Raw genomic sequence first — 27,058 nt, 5'->3', positions numbered from 1 at the left:
AAGTGGTATCACAGCACCCGTGAAGTACGCATGTAGGTGGTACCACAGCACCCATGAAGTACGCATGTAGGGGGTACCACAGCACATCTGTGAAGTACGCATGTAGGGGGTACCACAGCACACCCGTGAAGTACGCTGTAGGGGGTACCACAGCACATCTGTGAAGTACGCATGTAGGGGGTACCACAGCACACCCGTGAAGTACGCATGTAAGTGGTATCACAGCACCCGTGAAGTACGCATGTAGGTGGTACCACAGCACACCCGTGAAGTACGCATGTAGGTGGTACCAGAGCACCCACAAAGTGTTGGACTGGGTGACAACAAAACCCCCAGTGTGTAATTACCTAAGTGTAATTACACACTGGGGGTTTTGTTGTCACCCAGTCCAACACTTTGTGGGTGCTCTGGTAGTGTGTGTGTGTGTGTGTGTGTGTGTGTGTGTGTGTGTGTGTGTGTGTGTGTGTGTGTGTGTGTGTGTGTGTGTGTGTGTGTGTGTGTGTGTGTGTGTGTGGGGCTACCAAGCATATCTCTTGGATAATGCCTTCCAAATGAATTTGGTGCAGAATGAAAAACAAAATTACAAGCGTTTCATTTTCATCAGTAATTCAGAACATATAAAACAAAACAACTGTACCAGAACTGGATATATTACTACGTAAGTAGAACGCACTTGCAAGTGACAGCAACAGCTATGATGTGTTCTGATCAAGTTCAAATATTACACACTACTTTATACTGTACCCATATACAGGATCCCCACATACAGTAGATCAGTGTACAGGATCCCCACATACAGTAGATCAGTGTACAGGATCCCCACATACAGTAGATCAGCGTACAGGATCCCCACATACAGTAGATCAGTGTACAGGATCCCCACATACAGTAGATCAGTGTACAGGATCCCCACATACAGTAGATCAGCGTACAGGATCCCCACATACAGTAGATCAGTGTACAGATCCCCACATACAGTAGATCAGCGTACAGGATACCCACATACAGTAGATCAGCGTATAGGATCCCCACATACAGTAGATCAGTGTACAGGATCCCCACATACAGTAGATCAGCGTACAGGATCCCCACATACAGTAGATCAGTGTACAGGATACCCACATACAATAGATCAGTGTACAGGATACCCACATACAGTAGATCAATGTACACATGTGCAGTAGAACAGTGTATAGTGTACCCACAAACAGTAGAACTGTGTACAGAGTACCATCTATAGAAGATCAATGTACAGTACAGGGTAATGATGTACAGTACATCAGTGCATATTCACCTACCTACAGATCGATATATAGGGTACCCACATACAGCACTGGTATTCCGGATACCCACATACAGATCAGTGTTCAGAATACCCACATACATTTGATCTGTGTACAGGATACCCATACAGTATGTCAGTGTACAAGATACCCATATACAGTAGAGCAGTGTACAGGATACCCACATACAGTAGATTACTGTGCTAGATACCAATATACTATACCATAAATCAATGTATAGAATACCAATGTACAGCAGATAAGTGTACAGGATACATTGTTAATAAAGTTTCCTTTCATAAATTTTACACAGCCTCAAATATCCAAAAAGTAAGCATTTATATATTACTAGGCATTATATATAATGTTGCTGTAATTTATAATGCATGTGGAATACATTTACATACTATATCCTTGGCCGACAACAATAAAGGCGTAAACAGTCGCGGTTTAACAGATAACGAGGTTTGCAGAAATCATAATACATTAAATACACAAAAGTCATAAAACAGAAACTGTTACCACCTCTCGCTTACATAGCTACATAAACTGCTATCTGTACACTTTAAACACACAAACTTGGCTTTGATTTTCAAATTGCAAAGTTGACAGTGGCAAGGGACAAGTGATATTTGAGGCGAGTGTGGCGGTACAGATGACAAGTGATGTAGCTCAAGCGTCCTGATGCAGGACGCCACTCTTCCCTTCAACACCTGGCAGCGAGGCACAACAACAACAACACACTACCAACTGATCACAACACAGCTCTCTTTGGCTTCTCTATAATACAGAAGGTACCAATCAAGTGTGATGACTAAACCATCATTCCAAAACCCTGTGCCAGAGATCAAGGGGAAGAGTGACACATAATAAATGTCAGCTTAAGGCCAGAGGGAACAAAAATAAACAAATATTTTTGTTGGTAATGACTGACCTCAAGGTAATAAAACAAAAAAGTATGCTTGAAGGTGCCAAAGGCCACACTAGAATACGGAACCATTCATTATCAACACAAACTCATTCACAGCACTTGTCACATTTCAGTCCATAAATAGTCACACCTAAGAACAAATCAAATTGGACGTGTGTGCATCACTGACACTCCCCTACTCACCTTGTGTAGTACTGCAGTCTTCTCTAGTAAATAAGCCATTACATGCCACTTTTACCAAGTTTAACCACTGTTACAAGTAAAAAACCATACCCATGTATGGACACACACACACATTTGTATGCAGGCAATTACAAAAAAGTGTCAACAAATGCAGGCAGTCACCCAAGATGCACTCATACCTACCAACATTTGGAGACAGTAAAAGAGAAGGACACTGGTGTAGAGTGTATGTCAGGTGGGCAATTACTGCATAACACAGTACACACACCACCACTACTAGTGCATGTGTAAATGTCTACCTTGTTTCATGAGAGCAAATCCTTGGCTTGAGGTGATCCCCTTTTTGGTCCAGTTGTGTTTACTAGCATAAGCCATGGGCAACAAGCATGGTAGGCAGGCAACATGGTCATTTGTTCTTTGTCTGTAAACTGGATCTTGGACAAATAGGTCACGACACAGCAACAGTAGTTTGTAGACTCTTGTACAAAGCCTTCACATGCACACAGTAACAAACTTGCCATGAGAAAGTTCACTTAAACATTATTCTGGGACTCTATACAATCTTCCAAATAGGACAGTCCCAATATGTCTCTCAATACTATATTTACTGTGTTTACTCAATACTGTGTTTCTATATCTGTTTTTCACTGAGCTGAATAAATTGATCAATTGAATAATTCATTGATTGGCTGAATGAACTGAAGTCCATGTCTATTCATAGAAGCTTCAGGATGTTTATTTTCTACAGGAATTTTTAAATTGCTTGACACTCATTTCCAAGGTCAATTGTATTTCAATCAATTCAAAATCGGTCTCGGCACTATTTCGTATTCAAGAAGTGAAATATTATAGTTTTGTGTAAAGAAGACCTCAGTAAAAGCAAACCCCTCCACTCACAAAATACTTGACCCCTCCCAAGGTAATTCTAAGGATCCGTGTTCCTAAGTACAGTACAGTACTGTATTGTACTGTACTGTACTGTACTGTACTGTACTCTATCTGATCCCGAGGGGTCCAGAAACTGTATCCCCCAATATATTTATCATTTATATCTGGCCCCAATCTGCTGTAAAGATAAAATACATCACATAATTACAGAGACGGGATCCTCAGTCCCCTTGACGGAAATATACATACTTGTACTGTACTATATTACAGCCAAAAACTGATCGACAATCCCAAGGTTATCTCACAAGTGAACCTCAATGATCAACAAAGCGGCAAAGGGTTCAGGGACTTATGTGATGCAATAGTGCTTCATTCATGTAGAAGAGCTGTGTTCAAGTTAGATGGTTTATATGCTTTACTTTATAGTATAATGTCAGCTACATACAGTAGCAATCACAATCTCACCGGTCGATTGACGGATGAGAGGCGGGACCAAAGAACCAAAGCTAAACCCCCAAAAGCACAACTATGTGAGTACAACCAGGTGAGTACAGTACAATAATTGACAAAAACAGTAAATAAGTAATGTATGTACACCTACAATGTACAATAATGTGTTCACCTTATTGTACATGTTGTGGTCTAGTGGCTAGAAGTGTTATAGTGAAGAATAGTGGTCTAGTGGCTAGAAGTGTGGCTAGAAGAAGAATAATGTGTTCACCTTATTGTATATCATGTTGTGGTCTAGTGGCTAGAAGCGTGTGCGTGGGAACACCCATGGGAGCATAGCTTCGAACCCTCATTACTGCTCCTACGGATTTATCAACATGAAATCCATAGACTGGGAATCATATGAAGCTAGAACAGAGGACTTTTGGACCTGTAGATTTGTAAATCTCATCCTGGACACATTCTTGTATCAACATGTTAAACAAGCTACGAGGATGAGGGAAGGGGACATTCCCTACATGCTGGATTTGATATTTACCAGGAAGAAGGAAAAGATATTTGACATTCAGTACCTTCCTCCCTTGGGTAAGTGACCATATCTTTTTGGGAATAAAGTATGCAATACGTTATAATCTGGAAGAAAATAAGGAGGTTGAAGCAGTTGAAAAACCGGATTTCAGGAGAGGACATTATGGCAACCTTTGAAAAAAATTTAGTGAGTATATTTGGACAGATTTGTTGCTAGGCAAGGAAGTAAATGAGATGTATGTCAGTGTTGACCAGACCACACACTAGAAGGTGAAGGGACGACGACGCTTCGGTCCGTCCTGGACCATTCTCAAGTTGATTGTGAGAATGGTCCAGGACGGACCGAAACGTCGTCGTCCCTTCACCTTCTAGTGTGGTCTGGTCAACATTCTTCAGCCACGTTATTGTGACTCTTCGCCTGCAAGATGTATGTAAAGTTTTGTGATATACATGATAAAGGTACAACAAAATTTATACCAACGCAGAGATGCAGAACCAGGAAACAGGATTGGTTCAACAGAAATTGTGAGAGGGCCAGAGACCAAAAGTCACAAAAATGGAATCAATATAGGAAGAGGCCAAACCCCCAAACATATCAGCAATACAAAGATGCAAGAAACAACTACACGGCAGTGAGGAGAGAGGCAGTGAGGAGAGAGGCAGAGAGGAACTTAGAGAACAGTATAGCAGACAAAGGTAAAACAGAACCAGGCCTTTTCTATAAATTCATAAACAACAAATTGCAGGTAAAGGATAATATTCAGAGGTTGAAAATGGAAAACAGATTCATGGAAAATGAACAGGAAATGTGTGAAACATTAAACGAAAAGTTCCAAATGTGTGTTTGTGCAAAATGAAATCCTCAGGGAACCAGACACAATAAGAATTCCAGAGAACAACATAGAGCACATAGAGGTGTCTAGAGATGAAGTGGAAAATATGCTAAAGGAGCTCGGGAAGAACAAAGCAGCTGGCCCAGATGGCGTTTCACCATGGGTTCTGAGAGAATGTGCATCTGAGCTCAGCATTCCACTTCACCTGATTTTTCAGGCATCCCTGTGTACAGGAGTAGTAGCAGATGTGTGGAAAAAGGCTAACATAGTTACAATGTACAAAAGTGGCAGCAGGGAAGATCCCTCAATGATTCCCCTGTAGCATTGACAAGTGTAATAGTCAAAATATTGGAATAAATAATAAAAACTAAATGGGTAGAACACCTGGAGAGAAATGATATAATATCAAACAGACAGTATGGTTTTCGATCTGGAAGATCTTATGTATCAAATTTACTCAAGTTTCTATGAACGAGCCACAGAGATTTTAAAGGAAACAGAAGATTGGGTTGACTGCATCTATCTGGACCTAAAATTGGCTTTTGATAGATTTCCACATAAGAGGTTGTTCTGGAAACTGGAATATATAGGAGGGGTGACAGGTAAGCTTCTAACATGGATGAAAAATTTTCTGACTGATACAAAAATGAGGGCAGTAATCAGAGGCAATATATCAGACTGGAGGAATGTCACAAGTGGAGTACCATAGGGTTCAGTCGTTGCACCAGTGATGTTCATTGTCTACATAAATGATCTACCAGTTGGAATACAGAATTATATGAACATGTTTGCTGATGATGCTAAGATAATAGGAAGGATAAGAAACTTAGATGATTGTCATGTCCTTCAAGATGACCTGACAAAATAAGTATATGGTGCACCACTTGGCAAATGGAATTTAATGTGAATAAATGTCATGTTATGGAATGTGGAATAGGAGAACATAGACCCCATACAACCTATAAATTATGTGAGAAATCTTTACAGAATTCTGATAAAGAGAGAGATCTAGGGGTGGTTCTAGAAAGAAAACTATCACCTGAGGACCACATAAAGAACGTTGTGCGAGGAGCCTATGCTACACCTTCTAACTTCAGAATTGCTTTTAAATACATGGATGGCGATATACTAAAGAAATTGTTCACGACTTTTGTTAAGCCAAAGCTAGAATATGCAGCGGTTGTGTGGTGCCCATATCTTAAGAAGCACATCAACAAACTGGAAAAGATGCAACAACATGCCACTAAGTGGCTCCCAGAAATGAAGGACAAGAGCTACAAGGAGAGGTTAGAGGCATTAAATATGCCAGAACTAGAAGACAGAAGAAAAAGAGGTGATATGATCACTACGTACAATATAGTAACAGGAATTGACAAAATTGATAGGGAAGAATTCCTCAGACCTGGATCTTCAAGGTCATTGATTTAAACTAATGAAACAAAGCTGGCGGAGAAATATAAGAAAATTCACTTTTGTAAACAGAGTGGTAGACGGTTGAAACAAGTTAAGTGATAAGGTAGCGGAGGCCAAAACCGTCAGTAGTTTCAAAGCGTTATAGGACAAAGAATGCTGAGTAGACGGGACACCACGAGCATAGCTCTCATCCTGTAACTACACTTGGGTAATTACCCAAGTGTAATTACCTATTTTGCAAGTGTTACGATAATCTCCTGCTTAGACAAGGATATTGTGCCTATTCCTTTACCGCCTGTTCAACACCATATCTGCATACTCCAGTGTAAGAAATCAACATCAAGAACAACAATACATGCTCAGAAACCGTGTCTAGACAGATACCTCCACCACCCTCTCTCCTCAAGTACTACACACACCATACACCCAGATCCGGACACCTTCTTTATGCGGGATATCCAAACCCCTGTAAATATAACTGACATCAACATGAGTGTGGCAGATGTTGAAAGAGAAATTGACATGCACTCAGCCCTGGATCCTGACTCATTGAATTCAATATTTATAAAGAAATGCAAAGTGCCAGTAGCACAGGCACTCAGAATAGTGTGGAGGAAGAGCTTGGACACGGGGGAGATACCAGATGCGCTTAAAGCAGCAGACATAGCCCCTCTACACAAGGGAGGGAGCAAAGCCATTGGCAAAGAATAATAGACCAGTTGCACTAACATCCCACATAATAAAAGTATTTGAGAGTGATCAGGAGTCAGCTTACTAGTTTCATGGAAACCAATGACCTCCACAATCCAGGCCAACATGGATTTAAAGCAGGAAGATCATGCCTCTCAGAGTTACTTGAGCATTACGACAAAATCACTGAGGAATTAGAAGAAAAACAGAATGCAGATGTGGTATACACGGATTCTGCAAAGGCATTCGATAAATGTGACCATGGAGTTATAGCACACAAAATGAGGTCAATGGGAATAACTAAAGTAGGACGTTGGATACTCAATTTTCTGTCGAACAGAACACAGAGAGTAACAGTCAACCATATAAAATCGAGTCCAAGCGCAGTTTAAAGCTCAGTACCTAAAGGTACAGTCCTTGCACCACTGCTTTTCCTTATTCTCATATCAGATATAGACTCAAATACAAGGCACAGCTTCGTATCATCCTTTGTAGATGACACAAAAATCAGCATGAAAATTACCTCTGCTGAAGATATTGAAAAACTACAAGCAGATATTAATCAAGTTTTCAACTGGGCAGCAGATAATAACATGATGTTTAACCGAGATAAATTCCAGGTACTCAGATACGGTAAAAATTAAAACCTTAAAACATAATACAGGGTACAAAACGCAATCAAATTTGCCCATAGTAGGAAAGCAACATGTAAAGGATTTGGGAATAATGTCTGACGACCTGTCTGGGAGCCGGTCGGCCGAGCGTACAGCATGCGGGACTTGTGATCCTGTGGTCCTGGGTTCGATCCCAGGCGTCGGTGAGAAACAATGGGCAGAGTTTCTTTCGCCCTATGCCCCTGTTACCTAGCAGTAAAATAGGTACCTGGGTGTTAGTCAGCTGTCACGGGCTGCTTCCTGGGGGTGGAGGCCTGGTCGAGGACTGGGTCACGGGGACACTTAAAAAGCCCCCAAATCATCTCAAGATGACCTAAATTTTAGGAAGCATAATCCTGCAAATATTGCGTCAGCCAGGAAAATGATCGGATGGATTACGAGAACATTCAAATCCAGGCATCCCATCACAATGGTTGTACTCTTCAAATCACTTGTGCTGTCCCATCTTGAGTACTGCTCAGTACTCACTTTCCCCTTCAGAGCAGGAGAGATTGCTGAAATAGAGGGAGTACAGAGAACATATACGGCATACATAAACGAGATTTCTAAATTATTGGGATCGTCTCAAAGCTTTCCGAATGTACTCGTTAGAAAGACGATAGGATATATATCAAATAATATACATGTGGAAAATACTGGAGGGCTAGGTCCCAAATCTGCACAGTAAAATAACAACATACTGGAGTGAACGATATGGAAGAAAATGTAGGATAGAACCAATGAAGAGCAGGGGGTGCCATAGGCACAAGTAGAGAGAACTGTATAAACATAAGAGGTCTAAGGTTGTTCAACGTCCTCCCAGCAAGCATAAGAAATATTGCCGGAACAACTGTGGACATCTTTAAGAGAAAACTAGATAATTTTCTCCAAGGATTGCCGGACCAACCGGGCTCTGGTGGATGTGTGTGCCTGCAGGCCGCTGCAAGCAACAGCCTGGTGGACCAAACTCTCACAAGTCAAGCCTGGGCCAGGCCGGGCTTAGGGAGTAGAAGAGCTCCCAGAACCCCATCAACCAGGTATCAACCAGGGTGCCATAGCAATGATGATACTTTTCAAAACACTTAGTGCTTTTTAGGGTGGAATATTGTTGCACTCTAGAAGTCCCATTCAAAGCTGGAGAAATTGCTGACCTGGAGAGTCTACCTTGTGTAGCTTCTGGGGATCAACGGCCATAAGGCCCAGTTTCTGACCAGCATGTGCAAAGATCTTTTACTGCTAGAATCAACTTAATGGGACATCTGAATTATTAGAACCAATTAACCCTTAGGCAACGGTCATCACCATATGTTGATTCACCGAGTAATCCAGTTATCGTCATATGACGATTTAAATAATTATTATCTGAGTTTTACATGTATGATGTAAATAAGGATATAATAGGTATGATGCAAATACGGATATAATAAGTTTGTAATTACCTAAGTATAATTACAGAATGGGAGCTACACTCGTGGTGTCCCGTCTTCTGAGCACACTGTCACGTAACGTTTTGAAATTACTGACAGTTTTGGCCTACACCACCTTTCTTGCCTCTTCTTCCTCCTCCTCTTCTTCTTCTTCACAATACATTCAGTTTGCATGAAGGTTTTTCCTCCTGATGACTGCACGAGTGGTGATGTTGATAGATGCGGCACTTGCGGTGGCGCATCAACGTTCACAAACTGGCAGAGATTGGAAGTTATCGATGTCTTCAACTTGTGTGAGGATAATAAGAATAAACATATGAACAGAAATGGACTTAGGATGGCAAAGATGAGGGGTGGTGTTAATGGTGGTGCCCAAGTGTTGCCGTTTTATGAAAAGTGTAGTTTAGTAAAGAGATAGATTGTGAGCATGTTTGGGAGTTTGGGAATTCAGATAAGTTAGGGTAGATTATGGTAGGGTGAGTTAAGAGTACATTGAGTAACATGGGGGTTAATGTTTACCAGGTTGGGGTAGGTTGGAGTAGGTTAGGCGAGGTTAGGTTGGGTTGGGTGGGTTGGGTTGGTTGGGTTGGTTGGGGTAGGGTTATTTTCTCCAAGGAGTGCAGGACCAACCGGGCTGCGGTGGATATGTAGGCCTGCGGGCCACTCCAAGCAACAGCCTAGTGGACCAAACTCTCACGAGTCAAGCCTGGCCTCGGGCCGGGCTTGGGGAGTAGAAGAACTCCCAGAACCCCATCAACCAGGTGTCAACCAGGTTAGGTTTGGTTGGGGGAAAGTTAGTTGAAGAAGTGTTATTATGTTGTTGTATTTCGGATTTTTATGTCTGGGATGTGATTACATCGGTCTTTTTTGATGTGCTAGTAATACACCGTGTTGAATATCTGGGAGTGGTTGGAGGATGTATCATGGGAGAGTGTGGTTTTCCAGTCAAAGGTTGTTGGGAGGTTTGTACAGCTGACAATTTCTTACTCTTGGTGCTGGTGCTTGGGGTTTGTGGCAAGTCAGCCTGGGGCTGACTTGAGTCAGCAAGTGATTTTGGTAGGGTGTGCTAAGGAGTTATTTAGGGAGTTTTTCATTGTCAGTTCAAATGACGTGTATCGAGCAATGGTAGGTGTGTTTGGGCAGATGTCATTGTCTATAGATGTCGATGAGATATCTGTTGGGTCAGCCTCAGGGATGGATCGAGTTACTTGTGTGAAGAATTTAGTTAGAAGTCAGTCCAGCGTCATTTCTAGTGCATTTTCAATGCGAGTAACGAGTTTCAATAAGATCGGGACTCAGTTGAACATTTTGTGGGAGAGGATTGAACTCTGGGGGTGCAGGGTTGTTAGTGATAGACATATCAGGGGTACAAGCAAAGGTTGTAGTTGAGTGCAAGGTAGTGGTTGATGATGGACCGAGTCAGGTTGTTTCAATACACTACTGTATTGCCGGTTGGTGGTAGGGAGAACCTTAGTTCTTGTTGCTGCTGCTGCTGCTGCTATGTATGAAGGGCATTGTTTGTATGTAATGTCATGATTGCACCTACAGTTTGAGCAGGTGAGTATCTCTGATGCACAGTCATGTGTGTAATGGGGACCAGAGCATTTCCCACATTTAATATCTTTGGTGCAGCCTTTTGAGGTATGGTTAAAATCTTTACATTTAAAGAACTGAGTGGGACGTGGTACGTATACCTCTAGTTTATGGAGGAAGTCGTCAAATCAAACCCTATCATGGGAAAGTAGTCTTGAAAGATAAGCAGGGCAGTGCCGGTATCACTCAGTTCTCCGTTTGTTCTTCGCATAAATTTTTTGACTCCGAAGATTGGAATGTCATCTGCCTGAAGTTGTGCCTTGATGTCGTCTGCCTTAATGTCTACAACATGTCGGATTACATAATTTGCTAATCGGTCACCTAGTGGTTCGTAGCACTTGACTTTGTATCCACAGTCTTATAAGAAGGTCTTATAACAATAATGAGAGAGATTATAGCGAGAGTGGATAACGATAGATCACGACTGTTGATAGTCGGTGACTTCAACTTGAAATCCATAGACTGGGAAGCATATGAAGCTAAAACAGAAGATTTTTGGACCTGTAAATTTGTAGACCTCATCCTGGAAACATTCTTGTATCAACATGTTAAACAAGCTACGAGGATGAGGGAAGGGGACGTTCCCTCCATGCTAGATTTGATATTTACCAGGAAGGAGGAAGAGATATTTGACATTCAGTACCTTCCTCCCTTGGGTAAAAGTGACCATGTCTTTTTGGGAATAAAGTATGCAATGCGTTATAAGCTGGAAGAAAATACGGAGGTTGAAGCAGTTGAAAAACCAGACTTCAGGAGAGGACATTATGGTGACCTTAGAAATTTTTTTAGTGAGTATAATTGGGCAGACTTGATGCTAGGAAGTGCAAGGAAGTGAATGAGATGTATGTCAAGTTTTGTGAAATATATGATAAAGGCACAACAAAATTTATACCAAAACAGAGATGCAGAACTAGGAAACAGGATTGGTTCAATAGAAATTGCGAGAGGGCTAGAGACCAATAGACACAAAAATGGAATCAATACAGGAAGAGGCCGAACCCCCAAACATACCAGCGATACAAAGATGCGAGAAACAACTACACGGCAGTGAGGAGAGAGGCAGAAAGAAATTTTGAAAAAGGGATTGCAGACAAATGTAAAACAGAACCAGGTCTATTCTATAAATTCATAAACAAATTGCAGGTAAAGGATAATATTCAGAGGTTGAAAATGGGAAATAGATTCACAGAAGATGAAAAGGAAATGTGTGAAACACTAAACGAAAAGTTCCAAAGTGTGTTTATACAAAATGAAATCTTTAGGGAACCAGATACAATAAGAATTCCAGAGAACAACATAGAGCACATAGAGGTGACTAGAGACGAAGTGGAAAAAATGTTCAAGGAGCTCGGTAAGAACAAAGCAGCTGGCCCAGATGGCGTTTCACCATGGGTTCTGAGAGAATGTGCATCTGAGCTCAGCATTCCACTTCACCTGATCTTTCAGGCATCCCTGTGTACAGGAATCGTAGCAGACGTGTGGAAACAGGCTAACATAGTTCCAATCTACAAGGCTCACGTCTGGTTTGCGCAACGCGCCTCCGGGTATTTGTATTTTTCACGTTCCATTCAAAACTCCTGCGGCTACATGGGGTTCACATCAGCTTCCTTAGGGCTCTTGTAAACAGACGCCATCTTTAAAAAAAATCGTGGTCCACATTCCCGGGTGTGGGAGCCTTAGTAGTGTGTGAGCAACCAAGGCTGGTGCTCGCAGCATGAGCGCACAGCACTGCTGTTCAGCATGTGACCACAGCATCGCCTAATAATGTCAAAATATATATATAACTTGTATTATTTAGCTATGATAGTGTTATATTAGAGCCTGAGTGTGATAATGACTGGGTACAATGTTCAAATATCAGTGATTCAATGCTGTTCACGATGTTCGCAGCGCTAGCCACAGCACCACAGCATTATTTCGTTCATCTAGGAATCTTCAAATGATTTCTTAGGTTCCTTTTCAAAATAAACGTGTGGTCAATCATTCATTTACAGGAATTAGTGACCAGGATTGTGATAATAGCAGGAATGTGGTTATAATTAGCGTTGTGCGTAGTATTGTGGAAGGAGGAATTTTGATGAGGGAGGGAGGGCGAGAATTGAGGTAGCCTCATTGTGTGTGTGTGGCAGCCACTCTTGTTTTGCTCACCATACTAGCTTAGTGGTTCGCTATGGGCAACACATATGTACATGGGTATATATAGTGTGTGTGTATATAGTGTAAGAACAGCAACAGGAGAATGCTGAGAGGAGCTATTTTGGTGAAGGAGGTGACGTAATCGTAGCGTCGTCTGCTGTGTGATTTTTCATGCAGTGTATGGTGGCCACTGTACTGTTTGGACACAATACCGGCTTACTTGCATAGTTCTGGTAAGTAAAACATGTAGATAGGTATATAGAACATGTGTAATAAGAACTATAGCAATATGGTGGGAGGAGCAATGTTGGCGAGTAAGATGTTGGAGTGAGGGAGACAGGCTGGGTGTGGCTGCTCTCACTCGAGGTGTTCTGAATGTGTTCATGGCCAAATGCTCCTGTTGGCCCATACGAGGCAGCTGCTATTGGCCCATACGCGGCAGTTGCTATTGGCCCATACGTGGCAGCTGCTATTGGCCCATACGGGGCAGCTGCTATTGGCCCATACAGGGCAGCTGCTATTGCCCCATACGAGGCAGCTGCTATTGGCCCATACGAGGCAGCTGCTATTGGCCCATACGAGGCAGCTGCTATTGGCCCATACGGGGCAGCTGCTATTGGCCAATACGAGGCAGCTGCTATTGGCCCATACAGGGCACCTGCTATTGGCCCATACGGGGCAGCTGCTATTGGCCCATACGAGGCAGCTGCTATTGGCCCATACGAAGCAGCTGCTACGCGGTGTTCTGAATGTGTAGATGGTGAATGTATATAGTGTGTGACAGTGTATAGTGTGTAAATAGATTGTATATATACAGAAATTAGCATGATACATAGTAAATATGTGCTGCATATGTGTACACAAGTTTCATGCACGTAACACAGTGTCTACGGACAGTACGGATGTTGTACTGCGATATTATAGTGTACGTGTTCATTATACATTGGATTGGCACATAAAAACAATGAAAATGTATTTGGAAAGGTGCGCAAAAAATGAATGAAAATATATTCGCGGCAACTCGCGCCCCCCGCCCCGAGCGCCCCACCGCCCCCGAAAGCTTACAGCACGGGCGCACGGGGAATGATGACGTCACGCCCCAACTTACGGACCCCATAGCAGCCAAAGTAAGTACAATTTCGACTTTTTTTTTACATACCCATACTGAGGGAAGGGTTTTTGACACTTTAAAAAGAAAAAAGAATTTTTTCCAGATAATTTATTTCCTGCGCACTGCGGGGGTGTCACATTTGGAGGCAACGCAGTTAAGGGGTTAAGAAGCACATCAACAAACTGGAAAAGGTGCAAAGACATGCTACTAAGTGGCTCCCAGAACTGAAGGGTAAGAGCTACGAGGAGAGGTTAGAAGCATTAAACATGCCAAAACTAGAAGACAGAAGAAAAAGAGGTGATATGATCACTACATACAAAATAGTAACAGGAATTGATAAAATCAACAGGGAAGATTTCCTGAGACCTGGCACTTCAAGAACAAGAGGTCATAGATTTAAACTAGCTAAACACAGATGCCGAAGAAATATAAGAAAATTCACCTTCGCAAATAGAGTGGTAGACGGTTGGAACAAGTTAAGTGAGAAGGTGGTGGAGGAGGCCAAGACCATCAGTAGTTTCAAAGCGTTATATGACAAAGAGTGCTGGGAAGACGGGACACCACGAGCGTAGCTCTCATCCTGTAACTACACTTAGGTAATTACTTAGGTAATTACACACACACACATGGGCACCACACACACATACACGGGCACCACACACACACACACCGCACACACACACGGGCACCGCACACACACACGGGCACCGCACACACACACGGGCACCACACACACACACGGGCACCACACACACTCAAAAGGTGACACCCCTAGGGTCAACACTTGCAGCAGAGGAGCTCCAGCATATTTCAACAATCCTAAGTATTGTAGTACAGGTTGATGGTAGTGAGTGGTGTCCCAGAGAACATAAAGGTATAGTGCTCTTGAAAAATAGGTGAGATAACAGGAAAGTGCTAAGGGAAGTGAAAAATCGGATGAGAAAAAGTTGCCCTAGTGTTTACAGTGCAGAGAAGAACATTCAAGATGGCCACTGGCAAGGGGAAAAACAAAACAGAGCTTGATTTTGAGGGATTCAATGAAGAAAGCATTGATATTAGTAGTCTACATAACAAGTTGGTAAATTTAGATACTATAGTGAACTCTCATGTAGAAATAATTAGTAAATTGAAAGAAAGTAATGACTATTTGAATAGCAAAGTTTTATGTCTTGAGGGTTTAGTGAAAGACTTGCGCAAGGATAAGAATCAATTGGAAACAAATTGCAAAGCCATGGAAGAAGAAAATAAACTCTTAAAAATAGCTTTGGAAGAAGTTAAAGTAAATTTAAACATAAATGACTACAATAGGTTAGGCAAGGAAATTCAACAGGAGAAACAGCTTTTGTCAGCACAGATGGAGGAAGTTACACAGGGAATAGAACAGTGCAAGAAAGATATGCAACTCACTTATGCACAAGTGGCCAAGGAGAAGGAAAAAATAGAAGAAGCAGTAAAGGAAGTCAAACACTGCAGCAACCAAGATAAAACAAACATTAGGCTAGAAGTGAGGAAAGAATTGGCATCTAACCCGAAGTTGGTGCAAAACACAGTTGATCGGAGTAAGTCCCTGATCATTTTTGGCTGCAAAGAAAAGGCGATAACATCTAGGTCAGAAAGAGCTGTAGAAGAAGCTAAAGTAGTAGATAAAATTGTTGGCCTCGTGGAAGGTCTTACAAACAGAGAGAATGTGTGCGACTACAGGAGAATAGGCAGGTACGTAAAAGGGAAAGATCGACCTTTGAGGATCACCCTAAACGGTGCCAAACAGATGGAAGAAGTACTAAGGAATGCTAGGAAATTGCAAAGGGATGAGGATGGGAAAGGGTGGTCGTTAAGACGAGATCTTTCAAAAGAAGATAGAGAGAAGCTGAAACTGAACCTTGCCGAGGCAAAACATTTAAATGAGAGCAGGAATGAAGAAGAAATAAATTCTTTTTTCTACAAAGTGATAGGGGTAGGCAAACCAGTAAAGTGGTACATAAAGGCAAACCAACAAAATCAATAGAGAGAGGGGGAGTGAAGAATAAGGAGAGGGGGAACAAGTTCCTGAAGATTGCATACACCAACATAGATGGAGTGAGATCGAAGATACTGGAGTTAAGTGATGTAATACAGCTGCAGACACCAGACATTGTTGCACTCACGGAGACAAAACTTGAAGATGTAATTTTAAACGAGGTCATATTCCCAAGGGGCTACTCAATATGGAGACGGGACAGAAAAATTAGGAAAGGCGGTGGCGTTGCTGTGCTGGTAAAAGAACACCTAAAGGTGAAGGAAATAATGACTGCCAATCCACAAGAAGTTGACATAATAGCACTAGAGATCTGCTATGAGGATGATAAACTAATGATGATAAATGCATATAGTCCACCGCCAAGCAGCACATGGTCAAAGGAGGAGCTAGATAGTAAACGTGAAGGTCTTATAACAATAATGAGAGAGATTATAGCGAGAGCGGATAACGATAGATCACGACTGTTGATAGTCGGTGACTTCAACTTGAAATCCATAGACTGGGAAGCATATGAAGCTAAAACAGAAGATTTTTGGACCTGTAAATTTGTAGACCTCATCCTGGAAACATTCTTGTATCAACATGTTAAACAAGCTACGAGGATGAGGGAAGGGGACGTTCCCTCCATGCTAGATTTGATATTTACCAGGAAGGAGGAAGAGATATTTGACATTCAGTACCTTCCTCCCTTGGGTAAAAGTGACCATGTCTTTTTGGGAATAAAGTATGCAATGCATTATAAGCTGGAAGAAAATAAGGAGGTTGAAGCAGTTGAAAAACCAGACTTCAGGAGAGGACATTATGGTGACCTTAGAAATTTTTTTAGTGAGTATAATTGGACAGACTTGATGCTAGGCAAGGAAGTGAATGAGATGTATGGCAAGTTTTGTGAAATATATGATAAAGGCACAAAAAAATTTATACCAAAACAGAGATGCAGAACTAGGAAACAGGATTGGTTCAATAGAAATTGCGAGAGGGCTAGAGACCGAAAGACACAAAAATGGAATCAATACAGGAAGAGGCCGAACCCCCAAACATACCAGCGATACAAAGATGCGAGAAACAACTACACGGCAGTGAGGAGAGAGGCAGAAAGAAATTTTGAAAAAGGGATTGCGGACAAATGTAAAACAGAACCAGGTCTATTCTATAAATTCATAAACAACAAATTGCAGGTAAAGGATAATATTCAGAGGTTGAAAATGGGAAATAGATTCACGGAAGATGAAAAGGAAATGTGTGAAACACTAAACGAAAAGTTCCAAAGTGTGTTTGTACAAAATGAAATCTTTAGGGAACCAGATACAATAAGAATTCCAGAGAACAACATAGAACACATAGAGGTGTCTAGAGACGAAGTGGAAAAAATGCTCAAGGAGCTCGGTAAGAACAAAGCAGCTGGCCCAGATGGCGTTTCACCATGGGTTCTGAGAGAATGTGCATCTGAGCTCAGCATTCCACTTCACCTGATCTTTCAGGCATCCCTGTGTACAGGAATCGTAGCAGACGGGTGGAAACAGGCTAACATAGTTCCAATCTACAAAAGTGGCAGCAGGGAAGACCCCCTCAATTATAGACCTGTATCATTGACAAGTGTAATAGTGAAAGTATTGGAAAAACTAATAAAAACTAAATGGGTAGAACACCTAGAGAGAAATGATATAATATCAGACAGACAGTATGGTTTTCGATCTGGAAGATCCTGTGTATCGAATTTACTCAGTTTCTATGATCGAGCCACAGAGATCTTACAGGAAAGAGATGGTTGGGTTGACTGCATCTATCTGGACCTAAAAAAGGCTTTCGACAGAGTTCCACATAAGAGGTTGTTCTGGAAACTGGAAAATATTGGAGGGGTGACAGGTAAGCTTCTATCATGGATGAAAAATTCTCTGACTGATAGAAAAATGAGGGCAGTAATCAGAGGCAATGTATCAGAATGGAGAAATGTCACAAGTGGAGTACCACAGGGTTCAGTTCTTGCACCAGTGATGTTTATTGTGTACATAAATGATCTACCAGTTGGTATACAGAATTATATGAACATGTTTGCTGATGATGCTAAGATAATAGGAAGGATAAGAAATTTAGATGACTGTCATGCCCTTCAAGAAGACCTGGACAAAATAAGTATATGGAGCACAACTTGGCAAATGGAATTTAATGTTAATAAATGTCATGTTATGGAATGTGGAATAGGAGAACATAGACCCCACACAACCTATATATTATGTGAGAAATCTTTAAAGAATTCTGATAAAGAAAGAGATCTAGGAGTGGTTCTAGATAGAAAACTATCACCTGAGGACCACATAAAGAATATTGTGCAAGGAGCCTATGCTATGCTTTCTAACTTCAGAATTGCATTTAAATACATGGATGGCGATATACTAAAGAAATTGTTCATGACTTTTGTTAGGCCAAAGCTAGAATATGCAGCTGTTGTGTGGTGCCCATATCTTAAGAAGCACATCAACAAACTGGAAAAGGTGCAAAGACATGCTACTAAGTGGCTCCCAGAACTGAAGGGCAAGAGCTACGAGGAGAGGTTAGAAGCATTAAATATGCCAAAACTAGAAGACAGAAGAAAAAGAGGTGATATGATCACTACATACAAAATAGTTACAGGAATTGATAAAATCGACAGGGAAGACTTCCTGAGACCTGGAATTTCAAGAACAAGAGGTCATAGATTTAAACTAGCTAAACACAGATGCCGAAGAAATATAAGAAAATTCACCTTCGCAAATAGAGTGGTAGACGGTTGGAACAAGTTAAGTGAGAAGGTGGTGGAGGCCAAGACCGTCAGTAGTTTCAAAGCGTTATATGACAAAGAGTGCTGGGAAGACGGGACACCACGAGCGTAGCTCTCATCCTGTAACTACACTTAGGTAATTACACTTAGGTAATTACACACACACTTTAAGTAAGAGAGGGCTGGGCGGACTGCATTTTCTTGGATTGTCGGAAATCCTTTGACACAGTACCGCATAAGAGGCTGGTACATAAGCTGGAGAGACAGGCAGGTGTAGCTGGTAAGGTGCTCCAGTGGATAAGGGAGTACCTAAGCAATAGGAAGCAGAGTTACGGTGAGGGGTGAGACCTCCGATTGGCGTGAAGTCACCAGTGGAGTCCCACAGGGCTCTGTACTCGGTCCTATCTTGTTTCTGATATATGTAAATGATCTCCCGGAGGGTATCGATTCATTTATCTCAATGTTTGCGGACGATGCCAAAATTATGAGAAGGATTAAAACAGAAGAGGACTGTTTGAGGCTTCAAGAAGACCTAGACAAGCTGAAGGAATGGCCGAACAAATGGTTGTTAGAGTTTAACCCAACCAAATGTAATGTAATGAAGATAGGTGTAGGGATCAGGAGGCCAGGAAGTGATGGAAGTGATGTGGATGCAGGATGCATTAGGAAGTGATGTGGTGGAGGCTGACTCCATACACAGTTTCAAGTGTAGATATGATTAATCACACAAAGAAATTGTCCAAATCTTCCACTTTCATGTTTAGTACTACCAATACTCAGCATGTCCTTATACTGCTTTTTTTAGGATTTCACTCATTTCTTTGCCATCCTCAGTGTATGAACCTTCACTAATACGAATAGGTCCAATACTGGCAATGGTTTTTGCTTTTGATTTAGCATACCTTGAGGTTACCTTGAGGTGCTTCCGGGGCTCAGCGTCCCCGCGGCCCGATCGTCGACCAGGCCTCCTGGTTGCTGGACTGATCAACCAGGCTGTTAGACGCGGCTGCTCGCAGCCTGACGTATGAGTCACAGCCTGGTTGATCAGGTATCAGCATATGTGAAGAAATATTTTGGGTTTTTCTTTATTTCTTGAATTGCTTTCTGTTCTAGTTGCCATTCTTCAGTCTGATAGGAATGCTTCGGTCTCTGGTCGATTTCTTCAATCTCCCTGTTTAAATTATTTCTTCTTTGTATGGAGAGTTGTGTCTGCTTAAGCATTTCCGATAATTTCTTCCTTCTTTTGTAATACCGTCTGCATTCTCTTTCAACATTGGATCTCTTTCTGGCTTTCCTCAAAGGAACATATTCAGACAGACTTCATATGCTTCAGAAGTCAGTTTTTCTACTCCTTGTGTAGGATTTATATTTCTTAGAACATTTTCCCTTTAAATGTTTGTAAGTTCTCTGTTTAGTTTCTCCCAGTCTATCTTTTTATTATTAAAATTGAATTTATTGAATAATCCTTCTCGCTTGTTGTTTCTCTTGGGCCTACTACTACCGTTATTAACCCTTAAACTGCGCGTGGCGTATATATACGCCATGAGTAACATGTCCAACTGTGCGCATTGCGTAAATATATCCTATAGGATGCCAGGCACGATTCAAATGGCCCGCGGCTACACGGGGTTCACATTAGCTTCCTCAGGGATCTTGTAAACAGACATGTTTAAAAAAAAATTGTGGGCAATATTCTCCGGTGTGAGAGCCACAGTACTGTTGGAGCAACCGACGCTGGCGCATGCAGCATGAGCGAACAGGATTGCTGTTCAGCTTGTGACCACAGCACCGCCAAAAAAATGTCAAAATAAATATATAACTGCTATTATTTAGCGATGACAGTATTACAGATGACCCCTGACCATGATAAAAATGTCCAGGGTTGTGATAATAGCAGGATTGTTGTGATAATTAGCGCTGTAGGAGGAGTAATGCTGAGGGACGGAGGGAGAAAGCATTGTTTACCGACTGTGTGGCCACCTGTGTGAACTTGAATGAGTGAGGGAGGCAGCCGCCAGCTGACTGTGTGTAGCGACATCTCTTAGTGCCTGAACTAACTATATCAGCTTAGTTGTACAGTTGTGGTGAACAAAACATGTAGATACTTATATATAACATCTGTATAAAGTGAATAAAATAAAAAACAGGATGGTGGGAGGAGAAAGTGGGCGAGTGAAGCATTGTTGAGGGAGTGACAACGAGAGGCTGGCTGGTGTGTGGCGGTCACTCCTCGTTGCTTTTCGATTCACAATACCAACTTAGTGGTTCGTTATGGTGAACAAAACATGCAGATACTTATATATAACCTGTGTTTAGAGTGTAATAACAGCAAAACTATTTGTTTATTGTTTTATGAACATAATAATTGAATTACTAATATGCACACCATACTTTTGAGTATAGCGATGATTCACCCCTTTTATTATATAATTATATCACAATACACACTATTGAATAATATTACTGCAAAAAAAAAAATAAGAATGCCTGACTGAGAGTCAGGGCCTGACTTTCCTGAAAGACTTCCAGAAAATTTTCCAGTTTTCTTGAAGACTCCCACTTTTATTCCGGCAATGTTTGTTATACTTGCTCGGGGGATACTGACTGAACAACTGTTGACCTCTCATGTTCATACAGTGTTATCTGGTTGTGCCTATGACACCTCTACTCTTCAATGGCTCTAACCCGCTCCACACACTCACTATATTCTCCATTACCCAGTGCCCACTCCTGCTCAACTGTGCCAACACAGTGCCCACTCCTGCTCAACTGTGCCAACACAGTGCCCACTCCTGCTCAACTGTGCCAACACAGTGCCCACTCCTGCTCAACTGTGCCAACACAGTGCCCACTCCTGCTCAACTGTGCCAACACAGTGCCCACTCCAGCTCAACTGTGCCAACACAGTGCCCACTCCTGCTCAACTGTGCCAACACAGTGCCCACTCCAGCTCAACTGTGCCAACACAGTGTACCTGCTGTGTACCCCAGATGACACCCAAGGTACCTGCTGTGTACCCCAGATGACACCCAAGGTACCTGCTGTGTACCCCAGATGACACCCAAGGACCTGCTGTGTACCCCAGATGACACCCAAGATACCTGCTGTGTACCCCAGATGACACCCAAGGTACCTGCTGTGTACCCCAGATGACACCCAAGGTACCTGCTGTGTACCCCAGATGACACCCAAGGTACCTGCTGTGTACCCCAGATGACACCCAAGGACCTGCTGTGTACCCCAGATGACACCCAAGATACCTGCTGTGTACCCCAGATGACACCCAAGGTACCTGCTGTGTACCCCAGATGACACCCAAGGACCTGCTGTGTACCCCAGATGACACCCAAGGTACCTGCTGTGTACCCCAGATGACACCCAAGGTACCTGCTGTGTACCCCAGATGACACCCAAGGACCTGCTGTGTACCCCAGATGACACCCAAGGTACCTGCTGTGTACCCCAGATGACACCCAAGGTACCTGCTGTGTACCCCAGATGACACCCAAGGACCTGCTGTGTACCCCAGATAGCACCCACGACACTTGCTGTGGCTGGGGGATCAAAGACCCTGCGGCCCAGTCTTCGACCTGGCCTCCCTGGGCCTGGTCGAAGTCAACTAGACTCCGGTCAACCAGAACGCGGCTGCTAGCAGCCTGACACATGAATCACAGCCTGGTTGATCAGGTATCCTTTGGAGGTGTTTATTGAGTTCTCTCTCGAACACTGTGAGGGGTCGGCCAGTTATGTCCCTTATGTGAAGTGGAAGCGTGTTGAACAGTCTCGGGCCTCTGATGTTGATAGTTCTCTCTCGAACACTGTGAGGGGTCGGCCAGGTATGCCCCTTATGTGTAGTGGAAGCGTGTTGAACAGTCTCGGGCCTCTGATGTTGATAGTTCTCTCTCAGAGTACCTATTGCACCTTTGCTGTTCAACAGGGGTATTCTGCACATCCTGCCATGCCTTCTGGTCTCATGTGGTGTTATTTCTGTGTGCAGGTCTGGGACCAGCCCCTCTACTATTTTCCACGTGTAAATTATTATCTCTCTCTCCCACCTGCGCTCAAGAGAATACAGATTTAGGCATTTTAGTTGGTCCCAATAGTTTTAGATGTTTTACCAAGTGGATTCTAGCAGTAAAGGATCTGTGCACATACTCATGTCAGCATTTTCTCTGGCTCTGAATGGGGCTGTTAATGTGCAGCAATATTCCATCATAGAGAGCACAAGTGTCTTGAAAAGTGTCATTGGTATTGCATCCCTTGTTCGGAAGGTCCTTGTTATCCAACCTGTCATTTTTCTTGCAGTCATGAGAGCTACTTTATTGTGTTCTGTAAAGGTAAGGCCTTCTGACATGATTACTACTAGATCCTTTACAATGGTGTTCATTCTATAGTGCAATTTGATTCAGTTTTATACCTGTATATGGTTCCCGTTCTTATATTTTCATTTTTTCCATAGAGCAGGAGCTTGAATTTATTTTCATTAAACGTCAAATTATCGTCCGTGAACCATTGAAAGAGCAGATGTACATCAGACTGGAGGTCTACCGTGTCACCTATATTGTCTACTCACATGAACATTCTAATGTCACCTGCAATTGATGATACAGTACTCATACAGTTTGCATCATTGTCTATTTCTGATATGAGGATGAGCAAAAGTACCGGAGAAAGTACAGTACCCAGGGGGGGGGGGGTGCAGACTTTTTTCCTGTGGATGATCCGGATTTTACTTTGCCGACTATTACACTCTGCGTTACAATGTTAAATATCCATATCCCTAACTTAGCCAGTAATTCTTTTTGAGTGCACCTTGTGCACAATAATACCGTAGTCACATTTGTCAAAAGCTATTGCAAGCTGTGTGTGAATTATATCTTTATTTTGCTTGTCTTTCATGGGACATAGGGCCATGTCATAGTGAATCAGCAATTGTGAGAGGGAGGAAAGCCCTGTTCTAAACCCGTGTTGCCCAGGGTTATGTACACGTTGTGATTGCATGTGCTTTGTAATCTTACTGTTATTTGTAGTCTTGGGCGTCATCCCAGATGACACCCAAGACACCTCGACTAAGTAACAATACCAACAATTAAGGGGGCGTTACCTCTGGAAAAATGAAAGTTGTTCAGTGTCAACCAATATTTTTTGACTAGTTGTATATGAAAAGGGCTGCAATTGTTCCAAGTTTCAGTACTATAGCCTAAATAGTAAGGGAGACTTTTAATTTTTGAATTTTTGAAATTTTCAACAAATTTTACACATTTTTAAGTGTATATTTACAACCACACCTTTCAGATATAATCATTCTATGACACCTTTCTGACACATTAGCATATAATAAAGGATCTGTAGAAGGGGATTTTCCAAAACATCTTTAGTTTTCCTAATACAAATAGTCAAAGCTCCCCCCCAAATTATGTAAATATATCATGTTTATTGCTATTTATAAAATCAATAACTGAACTTAAAAAAAAATGCTTCCTTCAGATGTTGGAGACAAACTTTACATATAAGGTGTAACTTTCATGTAAATTGAATAAAAAATGTGAGATATTTGAACCTTTATGTTACTTGAAAATAAGTAACTAAAAAATAAAGTCTAAGGTGTTGCCATCTGTGACAAGGTTGACATCAACCAATTTCCTCCAAAATTAGCACCCTTACAGATAGGCTTACATGCAGTCAGGTGTATAAGTTTCGTGCAAATCGCCCAATAAACAAGAAGTAAAAAAAAATGTCAAACTAATTATAATTTGTTTTTAATATACTGTATGCTATTGTGATAGCTAAGAGTCATAGACATGATTTCACTTGACACTTTTCTTTCATAATTGTTTTTGACCATTTTGGAAAATTTTTGACACAATTCAATATTTTTTTCTCCCTTCCTATTTATGCTACGATGCTGAGACTTGGACCAGATGAAACCCTTTTCACATACAACTTGTCAAAAAAGTTTGATTGAAATCGAACGAGTTTTCATTTATTGCATATTTGGGGCAAATTTGAAAATAACGCCCCCTTAACACAACCGAAATACTGTGTAGATAAACAAATAGGGTGTTTAATTACTCCCAGTAACATTTACAAAATCCTGGAGACTAAATAAATATTGTGAAGTAATATACATTCTCTAAATAAAGAAAAAGTCCTACACACACACACACTAACAGCATATGTACCATATACAGTACAGCGCAACCTCTTAAATCCAGACCATCAAATATTAGAGTCCTTTATTATAAAACAGTAAATGTGCCTACTGAATTCTCCAAAATAAATTCAAAATTATAAAAAAAATCTGAATGCCAGATGCAGTCCTGCTTGATTCATCCTTGATGGACTGGGGAGTTGTTCTACTCCCCAAGTGTGACCTGTGAGTGTGAGGGGCAGGTGTTGTCCCGGTGAGTGTGAGGGGCAGGTGTTGTCCCGGTGAGTGTGAGGGGCAGGTGTTGTCCCGGTGAGTGTGAGGGGCAGGTGTTGTCCCGGTGAGTGTGAGGGGCAGGTGTTGTCCCGGTGAGTGTGAGGGGCAGGTGTTGTCCCGGTGAGTGTGAGGGGCAGGTGTTGTCCCGGTGAGTGTGAGGGGCAGGTGTTGTCCCGGTGAGTGTGAGGGGCAGGTGTTGTCCCGGTGAGTGTGAGGGGCAGGTGTTGTCCCGGTGAGTGTGAGGGGCAGGTGTTGTCCCGGTGAGTGTGAGGGGCAGGTGTTGTCCCGGTGAGTGTGAGGGGCAGGTGTTGTCCCGGTGAGTGTGAGGGGCAGGTGTTGTCCCGGTGAGTGTGAGGGGCAGGTGTTGTCCCGGTGAGTGTGAGGGGCAGGTGTTGTCCCGGTGAGTGAGGGGCAGGTGTTGTCCCGGTGAGTGAGGGGCAGGTGTTGTCCCGGTGAGTGAGGGGCAGGTGTTGTCCCGGTGAGTGAGGGGCAGGTGATGTCCCGGTGAGTGAGGGGCAGGTGCTGTCCCGGTGAGTGAGGGGCAGGTGATGTCCCGGTGAGTGAGGGGCAGGTGCTGTCCCGGTGAGTGAGGGGCAGGTGCTGTCCCGGTGAGTGAGGGGCAGGTGTTGTCCCAGTGAGTGAGGGGCAGGTGTTGTCCCGGTGTGTGAGGGCAGGTGTTGTCCCGGTGTGTGAGGGCAGGTGTTGTCCCAGTGTAAGGGCAGGTGTTGCCCCAGTGTAGGGCAGGTGTTATCCCAGTGTGTGAGGGCAGGTGTTATCCCAGTGTGTGAGGGCAGGTGTTGTCCAAGTGTGAGGGCAGATGTTGTCCCAGTGTGTGAGGGCAGGTGTTTGTACCGGGGCATGGTTCTGGGAGTTCTTCTACTCCCCAAGCCCAGCTCGGGGCCAGGCTTGACTTGCGAGAGCTTGGTCCAACAGGCTGTTGCTTGGAGCGGCCCGCAGGCCCACATATCCACTACAGCCTGGTCGCTCCGGCACTCCTTGAAGAAAACTGTTTGATTTTTTTCTGGAAGGATTCCACATTTTATCCGGATATTTTTTATGGTTGCTGGGAGGGTATTGAACAGCCGTTGACCTCTGATGTTCAGTGTTCTCTGAGCTTATAGTACCTCTACTCTTCACTGCCTCTATTCTGCATTTACTTCCATATCTGTTACTCCAGTATGTTGTTATTTTACTGTGCAAATTGGAGACCTGGTTCTCCAGTACCTTCCATATACAGTATATATTATTTGATCTCTCTCTCATCTCCTTTCCAGAGTACATTTGGAGAGCTTTAAGACTCTCCCACCAAATGTGGTGTTTTATTGTGTGTGCAGCTGTTCAAGGACTGGCCCTAAGACACAGAGCTTTCATCTATGCTTGCACTCGATTTTTTGTGATTGACTTTTACTCATTGTGTTCAGGTTGACAAAATTAATACCCATCGCCCTACTTTACCCGATATTCCTACTGGCATCATTTGTGGGTATTCACTACATCACATTTACCATGTGACTTTGTCAAGTCCGTGTGATGGCAGGTGTTACATGTGTTCTCCAGTGATGGCAGGTGTTACCTGTGTTCTCCAGTGATGGCAGGTGTTACCTGTGTTCTCCAGTGATGGCAGGTGTTACCTGTGTTCTCCAGTGATGGCAGGTATTACCCCGTGTTCTCCAGTGATGGCAGGTGTTACCCCGTGTTCTCCAGTGATGGCAGGTCTTACCTGTGTTCTCCAGTGATGGC

General features: G+C 42.7%; 1 protein-coding gene across 25 annotated transcripts in view; it reads right to left on the bottom strand.

Annotated features, from left to right (window-relative positions):
• Nucleotides 1-27,058, bottom strand: part of LOC123772612 (protein bric-a-brac 2) — a 309,393-nt gene that overhangs the window by 222,428 nt on the left and 59,907 nt on the right. For 2 of the 25 annotated variants that reach the window (XM_069303593.1, XM_069303592.1), the window contains exon 5: nt 9,292-9,567. The exons of 21 other annotated variants lie outside the window; for them this stretch is intronic. In XM_069303593.1, the coding sequence (XP_069159694.1) occupies nt 9,316-9,567 (252 nt within the window). In that variant the 3' untranslated portion in view covers nt 9,292-9,315. The remainder of the gene's footprint in view (nt 1-9,291; nt 9,568-27,058) is intronic. 2 more of the 25 variants (XM_069303594.1, XM_045765857.2) reach the window with 1 other exon arrangement.

This window comes from Procambarus clarkii, chromosome 50, assembly GCF_040958095.1.
Source record: "Procambarus clarkii isolate CNS0578487 chromosome 50, FALCON_Pclarkii_2.0, whole genome shotgun sequence".
Taxonomy (NCBI): Eukaryota; Metazoa; Arthropoda; class Malacostraca; order Decapoda; family Cambaridae; genus Procambarus; species Procambarus clarkii.
The sequence above is the reverse complement of the archived record's forward strand: the minus strand, read 5'-3'. Positions and strand labels throughout refer to the sequence as shown.